Source organism: Bufo bufo, chromosome 4, assembly GCF_905171765.1.
Source record: "Bufo bufo chromosome 4, aBufBuf1.1, whole genome shotgun sequence".
Lineage (NCBI taxonomy): Eukaryota > Metazoa > Chordata > Amphibia > Anura > Bufonidae > Bufo > Bufo bufo.
In genome coordinates, this window is record NC_053392.1 from 524,363,623 (window position 1) to 524,375,856 (window position 12,234).

The 12,234-nt window shown below is 44.8% G+C and overlaps 1 protein-coding gene across 1 annotated transcript in view; it reads left to right on the plus strand.

Annotated features, from left to right (window-relative positions):
- LOC120999302 (dentin matrix acidic phosphoprotein 1-like) overlaps positions 1-11,740 on the plus strand; it is a 102,977-nt gene extending 91,237 nt beyond the window's left edge. Inside the window, exons 15-17 of the mRNA XM_040430173.1 lie at positions 7,487-7,561; positions 9,436-9,583; positions 11,548-11,740. Coding sequence (XP_040286107.1) covers positions 7,487-7,561; positions 9,436-9,583; positions 11,548-11,571 — 247 coding nt within the window. The 3' untranslated portion in view covers positions 11,572-11,740. The remainder of the gene's footprint in view (positions 1-7,486; positions 7,562-9,435; positions 9,584-11,547) is intronic.
- The last annotated feature ends 494 nt before the right edge of the window (positions 11,741-12,234 follow it).

The window sequence follows — 12,234 nt, forward strand, 5'->3', positions numbered from 1 at the left end:
GAAGGTATGGCAAAGGTTGTCAGAAATAGAGTTAACCACCCTGTTCTTCCCCTCTTGGCAGGAGTGGGCTGGTCCTGCTTACTGCCAAGGTTAGGGAGTTCCTGTCTAGAGAAAGAATGGAGTGGACGCTGCCTGCAGTGCTCCTACTCCTGTTGCAGATTTCTCCTGAGAGAGCCATTACTAAATTGCCTCAAGTAAAGCCTTTGGATACCAGACAGCAGAGTGAGCTACGACAAAGCTTTTACACACACTACTGTGCAGTGAGGGATTACGGCTAAAGACACCCTCTCCATCAAACAACCACTAGGTCAGCAACATCTAAGTGCAGAACTGCAGCAATCCAACCTGCCACTATACCTCCTTAGGCTACTTTCACACTTGCGTTCGGGGTTCCGCTTGTGAGCTCCGCTTGAAGGCTCTCACAAGTGGCCCCGAACGCATCCGTCCAGCCCCAATGCATTCTGAGTGGATGCGGATCCGCTCAGAATGCCTCAGTCTGGCTCCGCTTGGCCTCCGTTCCGCTCAGCAGGCGGACACCCGAACGCTGCTTGCAATGTAAGTCAATGGGGACGGATCCTTTTGAAGTTGACACAATATGGTGCAATTTTCAAACGGATCTGTCCCCCATTGACTTTCAATGCAAAGTCTGGACAGATCCGTCTGACTAACTTTCACACTTAGATTTTTTGTGAAATATAATGCAGACGGATCCGTTCTGAACGGATACTATCGTTTTCATTATAGGAGCGGATCCGTCTGTGCAGACACCAGACGGATCCGCTCCGAACGCAAGTGTGAAAGTAGCCTTAGCTGGTGCCAGAGAAGAATTGCAGTAAAGCCTGCTGCTACTGTAGGTATTCTCAAGTTCTATGTTGCAATTTGTAAAAAGATCTCTATTAAGTTCAACTCTGACCTCATTTTTTAGCACAATAACTTTCACTGCAACGGACCCCAGGTAGCGACGGCCTGAGGTAGGACACTGTGACACTAAAACACCACATGAAGGCCACTGCCACTTCCATCTTCTACACCAGCTCCAATGGCGGTGCCATTCATACCTAATCTGTTCTCTTATACATAGATTTACTGTGCATTGGATTCATTGTCAACAGGCAGTCTAATATAAAGGCACGTTTATCTAGTTCATCTGCTGCGCCATTTATACTTAATCTGTTCGGTTATACATAGACTTACTGTGCAGCAGACTCATTGTCAACAGGCGGTCTAATATATAAGCAGGTTTATCTAGTACACTTGCTGCGCCATTTACACTTAGTTACATAGATACATCACTATGGTCAACAGACAGTTGCCTGGGCTCGCAAAAGGAATGGGCAGTGGCAAAAATGTTGCTGTAGCCGGAACAAGTAGAAGAAGAAGAAGAAGGGGTGGTGGTAGCAGCTACCACTGTCATTCAGCGGTCATGTTTTCACCAACAATCCAGCTGTACTGGAATGGTTGACTCGCTCATCAATATCATCTCAGGTGACAACAGATACACACAGCTAGGAATCGGTGGGTTTCTCCACACTTAGTTGGCATGGCCCAGGAACTCTGTGCCCTCAACTGTCCTGCAACTGTCTCTTTCTTTTGCTGCTCCTTCTGCTCGGGAAGTAATGTATGCTGCTGGCTCTGTTCTGATTTTCAGCGAAGATGAGCTTAGTGAGGACAGTTAACAGCTACAGGCCAGCATAGACTTGGAGGAGAGGTCTACTACGTCCTCCCTTAGACATCCAACTAGCGATGGTGATAGTTGGGTGGGAGCACGTGTTGCGAGCAGTCAAGGATGTGGCCATGAGACTGGTAAGGGTGACATAAGTGTCAAACCAACGGTAGTGGATGATGATGTAGCCGATCGTACGTTGGAGCCAGATGAAGAGGGGGCATCATCATCACCAGGGGGTGAGGGTGGCAGCAGGCTTGTGAGACAACAACAGGTTGGCAGTGTGCCGATGAGCCAGCAGGGTGGAAGCAGCGGGAGAACTGGAGCCAAACGCACCCCGGGTGGACCGTCTGCTACACAAGAGCCTACCTTTCAGGAAACACTAGCGGTGCATGGGTTCATAAAGGCAGCAGCAGGTAGTCAGCACAGAGTGGTGGGGGTAAAATGCCATACTCAGCAGTGTGGGAATTTTTTATCAAGTCGCTGGAGGACATTAGCATGGCGGTGCTAATGTTGGCACCACGGCCCTGCATCAACACATGGAATGTCACCATAAAGTGGCCTGGGAAAACCGTCGCACTAATATAGTGGTACAGCCTGACAGAGCAACCGCTGCATCCCCCAGCGCCCCGCATGCCTTTTCCAGCAGTCATGGCTCTTCAACCTCAGCAGAAGGAAGCTGTTGTTCCTTCCCTTCGTCTATTGCTCCTAATGCTCCTCCTCCTACTCCTCATCACGTGTTTCGCCGGCAATCAATCACCAAGGCAATTACAAAGAGACAACAGTATGCGGGCACTTATCTAACGGCTCAGAAGCTGAATGTGCTCCTGGCCAATTTGCTGGTACTACAGTCTCTACACCTATAACCATAAAATTATAGTACATGCGTTGGAATTATATCACCATACACCAAATAAATAGCCACGCATAAAAAAGTAATGAAAAATATACATTCTTTATTTATCACATAAATTACAAAATATAATATCATCAATCTGGTTAAAAATAGACCCTAAGCAGCAACATATGGTCGGTCAAACATCAACACAGCAGTACATTCATATACGAAAGTTATCAATGCAATACCACACAAAAGCCCCAGTATATCAATAAGACTGAGGCCCCTCAAACCTCTCCCATGCAGTAGTAACACTGCAGAAAGTGCAAAGTGCAACGTGGATAAAACACAAAATAAGAATATACAAAACCACCCACAGGCATATTGTAAATGTTATTCCACACAGAGGCAAAGGTATATCAATAAAACAGGTCCCTAAATTATGTCCCATGCAGTAGTAACACTGCAGAAAGTGCAGAGTGCACGGTAGGTACAACATTGAATAAAGAAAGATATACAACGACGGCAAGCAGATGTGACCTCCAAAGACTCCCCGACGCGTGTTTCCCCAATGGCTTCTTCCAGTCTCTCCCTTTCCATATCATGGACTCATGAACATTTCAGAGATGGCCTGTGCCCACCCAAGGTGGAAAGTCCCAAGCTGTCATTACTTCTCTAAAAAAGCTGTACCATCCCTGCACGCGTATATTGAGTAGAAGGTGGGCTAGTCCTTGAGGCTGTCGGCATCTGGTACAGTTCATGTCAAGGCTGACGTGTGGAGCTGTAACTATGTCCTTTACAGCCCACTAGGTAAACGTGGTTCCAGCCCAGACACACAGCACCTTGGCCAGGTGATGGCAATGCTGCCTTCGCGTTGTAATCCTCCTCTGCCTCCTCACCCTCCACTGTAGGCACAGTTCAGAGTGGTTCTCCAGCATACCACCTATGCAAAGTACGGCATTGTCACGCGGTTGTGTGCCTGGGCGAACAGCAGGAACCGCTTCGCATCATCAACCAATAAATCGAATCCTGGCTGTCTCCGCGCCAACTGGAGATGGGAACCATGTTCATCGATAACAGGAAGAACATTTTTCTGTGCTGCATCAGGGAGGGCTGACCCATGCGCCCTGCATGGCAAATGTCTTCAATCTGGTTGTCACCTGGTTCCTGAATATTCCACCCAACTGCAAGCTGTCTTGCAAATCTCAAGGAAACTATGCATGCACTTCAGCCAACTCTTACCGTGCAAATCACACCATCCTTGAGCTGCAAAGGCTGAACTGTTTTACCCTACATCGCCTCATATGCAACGTTTCCACATGTTAGACTGACTGTATGAGCAGAAGCAACCGTGACCAATTTCTTGATAATGCAGATGAACAAGACTACTCCCCGGTGTAATTTTGACATTAGACAGTGGCAGCTCATGAGTGACACCTGTCATTTACTCAGGCCCTTTGAGAAGGCACTTTTTTGTGTCAGTAACCAGGGCTACGGGATGAATGATGTCATTCCACTCCTTCATGTCCCGGAGGGGATGGTGATAAATCTAACTGGCAAGTGGACAGAAGACGTGGTGTCTACATCTCACGGCCACCTGAGCCATGTGGAGTCTGAACTGGCACAGAAGGAGGGTGAGGAGGAAGACATAAACAACCAGGAATTCTATAAACAGCTAGGCAGTTTATTTGCCCAAGTGACGAGGACGACAGCAAAAATTACGCACATGACCCCAACAGACCGTGGCAGTATACAGGAAGTCTCTCAGAGTCCCTTGCACAAATTTCCAGATGCATGATGAGTTGCTTGCGTAGTGACAGCCGCATTATCACCATTCAGGGAAGACTGCTGGCCCTTTTTTTTTTACACCTGATAGGGATGAAAAACGCAACTACTATCGAGACATTCTTCGCAGCTGGTTGGTCACTGCCTACGTGCCCCAACGCCCATCCTCAGCACCTGGCTGTCCTTAAATAGGCAGCTGGGCTCAGAAGCCAGGTCTCTGTGTTGGGATCTGGGAGCCTTGTGCCTGGATGAAGGCTTGCTACCTATTTGGCGTGAAAACAGGTTGGTGCTGCTATGGTCAAGGACTCTTTGAGGCAGAATTGCAGCATGGTGTGAATTACCACCAACACTGCAAGGTGACTTTTTGTTTGATTATGACTGCTTGTTTTGTCACTTGCCTAAAGCGTGAATAAAACGCTGAACTGTTTGATCCAAAGAACTTGTTGTTGCCTCTATACTGCGTCCGCTAATCCTGTCTACCAGAGTGAAACCCCACACTTCTTTCATCCATGTTCCATTTCTGCACAGACTGCCACACAGACGTCTTAGTTTCCTCACTTTTCCATCATCTTCCCCCTCCTGGTGATCCAACAGTGTTAGGCCTCATGCACACGACTGTTGTGTGCATCCGTGGCCGTTGTGCCGTTTTCCGTGATTTTCTGCGGACCCATTGACTTTCAATGGGTCAGTTGAAAACTCGGAAAATGCACCGTTGTTCATCCGCGGCCGTGATCCGTGTTTCCTGTCCGTCAAAAAAATATGACCTGTCCTTGACGGACAACGGTTCACGGACCCATTCAAGTCAATGGGTCCGTGAAAAAACACGGATGCACACAAGATTGGCATCCGCGTCCGTGGTCGTAGGCTACTTCCACACAGATGGATCCGCAGATCCGTCTGCATAAAATCTTTTTCAGAGATGAGTTTTCACTTCGTGAAAACTCAGATCCGACAGTATATTCTAACACAGAGGCGTTCCCATAGTGATGGGGACGCTTCTAGTTAGAATATACTTTGAACTGTGTACATGACTGCCCCCTGCTGCCTGGCAGCACCTGATCTCTTACAGGGGGCTATGATACGCACAATTAACCCCTCAGGTGCTGCACCTGAGGGGTTAATTCTGCGTATCATAGCCCCCTGTAAGAGATCATGTGCTGCCAGGCAGCAGGGGGCACCCCCCCCTCCCTCCCTCCCCAGTTTCAAATTCATTGGTGGCCAGTGGGCCCCCCCTCCCTCCCCTGTAGTACAGTAGATTTATTGGTGGCCAGTGGGCCCCCCCTCCCTCCCCTGTAGTACTGTAGATTCATTGGTGGCCAGTGGGCCCCCGTCCCTCCCCCTCCTAATTAAAATCTCCCCCCCTATCATTGGTGGCAGCGGAGAGTTCCAATCGGAGTCCCAGTTTAATCGCTGGGGCTCCGATCGGTACTGCAGTCCTGGTTGCCATGGTTACTTAGCAATTTTTAGAAGCATTATACTTACCTGCGAGGCTGCGATGTCTGTGTCCGGCCGGGCGCTCCTCCTACTGGTAAGTGACAGGTCTGTGCTATAAGCAATGCGCCGCACAGACCTTTCACTTAACAGTAGGAGGAGCGCCCGGCCGGTCTCAGACAGCGAAGGTAAGTATAATGCTTCTAAAATTGCTAGTAGCATTGCAGTAGCGTCCTGGTTGCCATGGTTACCGATCGGAGCCCCAGCGATTAAACTGGGACTCCGATCGGAACTCTCCACTGCCACCAATGATAGGGGGGGAGATTTTAATTAGGAGGGGGAGGGAGGGGGGGCCCACTGGCCACCAATGAATCTACAGTACTACAGGGGAGGGAGGGGGGCCCACTGGCCACCAATGAATTTAAAACTGGGGAGGGAGGGGGGGGTCTGCCCCCTGCTGCCTGGCAGCACATGATCTCTTACAGGGGGCTATGATACGCACAATTAACCCCAGCAGGGGGCAGTCATGTACACAGTTCAAAGTATATTCTAACTTGAAGCGTCCCCATCACTATGGAAACGCCTCTGTGTTAGAATATACTGTCGGAATGAGTTTTCACGATCTAACTCAAATCCAATGGTATATTCTAACATAGAGGCGTTCCCTTGGTGATGGGGACGCTTCAAGTTAAAATATACCATCGGATTGGAGAAAACTCAGATGCAATGGTATAATAGGGACTCCTGACTTTACATTGAAAGTCAATGGGGGACGGATCCGTTTGCAATTGCACCATATTGTGTCAACGTCAAACGGATCCGTCCCCATTGACTTGCATTGTAATTCAGGACAGATCCGTTTGGCTCCGCACGGCCAGGCGGACACCCAAACGACTTTTTTTTCATGTCCGTGGATCCTCCAAAAATCAAGGAAGACCCACGGACGAAAAAACGGTCACGGATCACGGACCTACGGACCCCGTTTTTGCGGACCTTAAAAAAAACGGTCGTGTGCATGAGGCCTGAATGCTGTGCTTCCAAATGCCCCTAAATATTATACTGCAGAAATAATAATAATAATAATAATAATAATATAGTCCCCCATAGAAATAGTTCTCCCAAAACTTCCACTAATAGTAATAATTCAACCCCAGAGTGCCCTCATTGTTTCCTCCTGAGGATGGCAATACAGTCATATGTGCAGAAGCTGCTACATTTGGGGCCCTGGGCAAAATATTTGCAGACCAAGCCCTGGATTTTTGGGCCTAGCTATGCTCCTCAGAAGCCTGCTTCTGCAGGAAGGTACAGTGTGACACTAATGGTCACTGACCAAAATGGCCTAAATGTAGTCTGCCATTGGGCCCTAGGCACCCCAGATCCATCTCCGTACAGTATTAAAATGTATGGGCTCCGATGAGACAGTCATCTGCTGTTTGTTCTTTTTGTTATTTCTTTGTCCTGCTCACTGAGATGGCCGCACATGCTCAGATTCATCTTTCAGTTGTGATAGGGCATTGACACGCCCCCTTAGCTGCAGCAGAAAAGACACTCCCTGAAGCTGCCAGCTTTATTTAAATCTAGCAGAGCAATTAATGAGGAGATCTATATCTGGTTCTAGCTTTGTTAGAAAGAGATATAACATAAGTCATAAGAACATAAGTCAAAGGACAACCGCTTTAATCACCCATTTACCTGTTTATGACTTTGAAATGTGGCCAACTGTGTGCACAAGGTCCAGTATTTCTTAATTTTTATCATATGTTTTACAGCACAGTTTCTAAAAAAAAGAAAAAGGAGGATGTGCAGATCACTGAAACAGTGGAATTTATTGAGGAGCCAGACAGGTATTATAACTGTTATGTGTACTGATTATACGTTTATTCTTTTGAAATAAATAAACCAACAAAAAAAGATACATAAAGCAGTGAACATAGGCTATAGATGCAGAGGACATAGGCCGTACAACACAAGTCCCACCTCACCTTAACATGAAATGAATTCTCTCTGTGCACGAAAAACCTGGAGAAAACTGGATGAAAACTAATGTCAACGAGGTCCAGCACATCAAGAGGGAACCAATTAAAATATCAATCTTAATTATCCAAAGTTAAAAACTCAAGCTTGAGTCACAGTGTAATCTTAAGGCCCCTTTCACACGAGCGATTTTTCCGCGCGGGTGCAATCCGTGACGTGAACGCATAGCACCCGCACTGAATCCTGACCCATTCATTTCAATGGGTCTGTGTACATGAGTGTTGTTTTTCACGCATCAGTTCTGCGTTGCGTGAAAATCGCAGCATGTTCTATATTCTGCGTTTTTCACGCAGCCCTGGCCCCATAGAAGTGAATGGGGCTGCGTGAAAAATGCATTGCATCCGCAAGCAAGTGCGGGTGCGATGCGTTTTTCACTGATGGTTGCAAGGAGATGCTGTTTGTAAACTTTAAGTTTTTTATCACGCGAGTGAAAAACGCATCAAAACGCATTGCACCTGCGCGGAAAAAACTGAACGCAATCGCAGACAAAACTGACTGAGCTTGCTTGCAAAATAGTGCGAGTTTCACTGAACGCACCCTGAACGCATCCGGACCAAATCCGTCACGCTCGTGTGAAAGGGGCCTAACAGTTTACATGTTTTGGATTAAAAATATGCCACAGACACACAGAGGACATAGGATATAGACACAGAAAACATTGGCTATGGAAAGGATTATTCTGTAGTTTCAAGGGCAACAATCGCTCAGTCTGCATCACTAGAGGTTTTCATTTTTAACTTTGATTTAAATTTGGTTAAAGACTACATTTGCTCATGAAAGAAATTCAGTACAATATTGCAATGTTTTAACAACACTCTTGACAGGCTGCAATTCACATCACAACCAGTTGGTGGCTACACACAAACACATATAGAATGAACATCTTGTGACAGAGTATCACAAAATCTTTTTTTTTTTTAATCTTCAAAAGTGGTTATTTTGCAACCTAGCAGATCCGCATTGATCAAACACTTATTATCTATTGTGTGCTAGGTGATTACTTTCAGTCTTGGGAAACCGCTTTAACTGTCTAGTTTCCCTGGGGATAAACATTATGTAAAAAAGCTACTGCTCAGTTCCCTGTACTCAGGAGATAGGAAATGTCTAAATCAATGGTCTTCTTGCCCCTCCCTCCAGTAATCTCACTTCATTTAAAGTACTGGTCTCATAAGAAAAAGATACCTTTTTGGTCTCCACGGCCCAGGTAAGATCGCAACCTCTACATTCTCCATAGTTATGCATCTACTCATGGTGTAAAATTCATCCAACCAAAAAATATACATAACAAGGGAAAACAAATAGCTTACTGTAAACATTATTAATCTGTCCATAGGGAAAGTATTGCAAGAGATTTACTAATACGGTCTATTTCCGCTGCTGCATGTACAATTTAGTTCAGATGGCACCCTGTTGATGAATCTGATGTTGGCTAAAAACAATGTCAGGCAGGGTCAGAACTTTACAAATGTATGTGTTTGAAAATGTGGAGCAAGGTCTTCATAAATATTCCAGTTGTCCTAAACCATGTATGTTTCAATGTATTTACACCAAGAAACTGACGTAAATATATGGATTCATCTGTCCCATAAGCCTATAAACATGTCTTATCTGTGCTATACATAGGCTGACTTTCACAATGAAATACTGTATATTATGTTTTACGCCTCTGGTTATCTCTACCTAGTGAATCAGCGCACAGTATGGACAAAGTAGTAACGGTAACTGAAAAAGACATAACAGAAGGTGATCAACAGTTCCAGATAATCGAGGAGAAAGAAGTAGAATATGTGGAAACCTGGGAATCCTATGAGAGTAATGAAGAGTCTGATACGGTAAAGTCTTATGCATAAAAAACAATACTGAGAAAAATGGGTTAACTAGCACAAGGTGACTTTCATAAATGAAAGGCTACAAAATACGTGACATTTCTGTCCATAGACCTTTCTCAAACTGTAACAAAAGTGAGAATAGATACAATAAGTAATAGTGGAGCACAAAAATATTATTAAATTGTATATATAAAAAAAAAAATCCATGATGTGTACAAGTTTTATAACAAGGCATGATTACATGTAATTAAATGACATAGTTTGACCACATGATCCCATGTAATAGACATGAGGGAAGTGTCCCAAGATCATTCTTGAGAAATTATGCTGACATGATTGTATTCAAACTGACATGATTGTATACAAGAAAATTCATACTGACATGATTATATCTAGAAAACTCTATTACATGATCATTCCGTTGTCTAACACAAATCAAGAAAATTGCATGCTGGCTAATAATCACACATGAATAAACGTCCATAAGAATAAATACAAATCCATTAAGTTGAGGCTTGGAGGAATCTATTCAAGATTTTAAAGTCTATGGTCAAGAAAATAAAGTGGCCATAGTGCAGTGATCCCTAATTAAGATATGGAAGAGGGGGCTGAGAAGCTACAGTACTGAGCTATCCCTATTGTCAGCATGCTGTTTGGTCTTCAGCACTACCAAACATATAGTGGCATACAAAAATAATTGTGCCAAGCAAAGTGCCCTCGACAGTTATAGTTCTCCCTTATTGTCTCCCCAGTAGTAAAAATGCCTCTCTATAGTGGCCCCAGTAGTAATATGCTAAATCAGAGTGGCTTCAGTAAAAATAACCCCCCTCTAGTAGCCTCCTGGAAGGCATAAAGCTCCCTATAATGTCCCAGAAATAATAATGCTCCTTATACTGCTTCCAATAATAATAATGCCCCATAGTGCTCCCAGTATTAATAATGTCCCCTATGGCTCCCCCATTAGTAATATTGCCTCTATAGTGTACAGTAATAATAATGCTCCCTATAGTACTAATATTGCCCCATATAGTATGTTTTCCCAAAGTGGCCAATATTAGGAAAGAAAAAATTCTAATACCTGAATCTCATTCCATGCTGCTACCTAAGATGCCCGCATCCCAGCGCAGGCATTCACTATTATGGCATCCTGGCGCCTACATACCAGTGCAGGCGCTTGTGATGTCATCGCTTTGCAACTGCCAGCACCATTTTTAAAATCATAGGTCACAGGCTTAGTGGCCCATGGCCTTTGAAGGTCAATAGCAGGGTAGGGAGCCATCAGCTCCCATGCCCTGGCACAGCATTCAACTGTATCGTCATCCAGAGGACATCAGTACATTTAAATTCAGGGGCCAACTAGCAGACCTTTCCAACCACCGGCCAGGTACATAAGGACCTGATGATCCCACTGTTTATTGGGAGCATCACTTCATTATGTACTCAGCTGGTGACTGTGAGGAAGACAGTTGCTCAGGTGGGCCCGTGGCCATTAGCCCAGGGGAAAGTTTCCCGGTTGGGTAGGTACATTAGATCATGGCCCTGGAATGCAGCTTCCTCTGGGTTTCAAATAAACAAATTTATACAAGACCAGTTTCAGCTATCATGAAAAACTGACTGATGCAAGCAGAACCAATAGCAGTAAGAAAGCTGCATTTAAAAACAGAACCAATTTAATGGGGTTATCTAAGATTTCTACAAAGACTAATTTTGTATTTTCTCCCAAAACAGCACCACATGTTTCCATGGGTTTCCACTTGTGTGGGTTTTGTTATGTTGTAAGAAGTCTTTGTTTTGTCATGCTTTACCTTTTTTCCTTTTTGAATGATTTAGGGTTATTTGGGATAATTGTAAAGTGTCATATGGTGACAGTTCTGTTTGTAGAGGATACACACAAGATGCTGCAGCTGTAGTTTGATATAAGGATGGATGTTCTGAAATCTGATTATATATATTTTTTCCCTTTTAAGGAGACTGCCAAAAATGATAAATAAATCAGTAATCCGAATCTCCTGACACTGTCACCATTCAAGAAAGTGAGCGACCACAGAGTGAATTTTGTGCATGGAACTCTCTGGACAAAAAGACTTCTATACTGGAGAAAACAGTATATGGAGGGTGGGGGGATTAGAACCTGCAATTTCTTGATTGCTGTACCATAGATAACAACCTTCCTGTCAAACCACAATTGACTATGGTATCTGAGGGGTTAAACTGCCAGGACTGGAGTTCTCTCTGATTCCAGAAGTGAGCAGGGTGGCAGCTTTGTAATACAGCTGACATCCGCAAGTGATGGCATGGGCAGAACTCCTGAACTTGCGCCATTACAGCACTGTGCTATTACATCCCTTCGCATTAATGTGTTAGTTGAAGCCACATAATAGTAAACCCCTTATTTGTTACCATATTCACAATCCCTGCCTATATTTCATGTCCTGGCAAATTCCGGGTCCTAAGGCACTACAAACCACTTCCACACTTGATGACTGGCATAACATCTTAAAGGGCACTTAGATATACCACATTTCTCCTGTAGTGGTTGCTGCAGGGGAAATGTACAGCTGCCAATAAGTTAAATCGATTGCATGGGTTCAATGTTGCTAGATTCCTTCCTGTAGAGATAATTGGGTTGCAATCAAATATTCATATTTTTTAGT